The following is a 628-nucleotide window of genomic DNA, read 5'->3' as shown; positions in this document are numbered from 1 at the left end:
TTGGTTTGTCATCTGCTGCACCACATGGTGGCACACTGAGAGAAGTGATCCCTCGTCGTGTCTCCTCTGTTATTGACCCATCGGTATCTCCTAGCGATCTTGAATCTTCTTCTGCTGATTCCGTCGCCTCTACTGAACTGGAAGATTCCTTCGCTGGATGTGCTCCCCCGTCTGAACCTCAAGTATTATCGTATAAGGAGTCTCTTGCTCACCTGACTGACAATATGAATCTTGCTGCAAATGAAGCTCAGAAGCTCCCAGACATTTCCACCAACACTTTTGATTACCAGGAATCTGATCGTGCAATTGCTCTTGCTGATCCTCCTTCTGAGAATCCCGCAAGTGTTCCTTCTGACGAGGACCATATCGATGCTTCCTCTGAACCTTATTTTCCGTCCCTCTCTTCCGGATTGTGTTCCTGATGCGGTACCTTCCGTGGTTCCAGTGCTTAATCCCCTCCCACGCGTTTCTTCCCAACTATCACTATCATCTGTTGCAAGTGATACCGAGCTTTTAGGCCTTCTTCAAGATGATTCTCCTCCTGATGCTTCGGCCAATCAAGCGATTACAGATTTTTCGCTTGCTCTTGATCTTACTTCCGGCCCAGCCTTAGTCCGTACTATTTCTG

At 47.9% G+C, this 628-nt stretch overlaps 1 protein-coding gene across 1 annotated transcript; it reads left to right on the top strand.

Annotated features, from left to right (window-relative positions):
• Window positions 1-95: 95 nt before the first annotated feature.
• PICMEDRAFT_72122 (hypothetical protein) lies at window positions 96-422 on the top strand (the record flags this gene model as incomplete). Its single annotated transcript, XM_019164107.1, has 1 exon — window positions 96-422. A coding segment is annotated over one exon (327 nt), but the record flags the coding sequence as incomplete, so codon positions are not given.
• Between the last annotated feature and the right edge of the window lie 206 nt (window positions 423-628).

The sequence above is a fragment of the Pichia membranifaciens genome (assembly GCF_001661235.1).
Source record: "Pichia membranifaciens NRRL Y-2026 unplaced genomic scaffold PICMEscaffold_2, whole genome shotgun sequence".
Classification (NCBI taxonomy): domain Eukaryota; kingdom Fungi; phylum Ascomycota; class Pichiomycetes; order Pichiales; family Pichiaceae; genus Pichia; species Pichia membranifaciens.
This window is presented reverse-complemented; position numbering and strand designations above follow the sequence as displayed.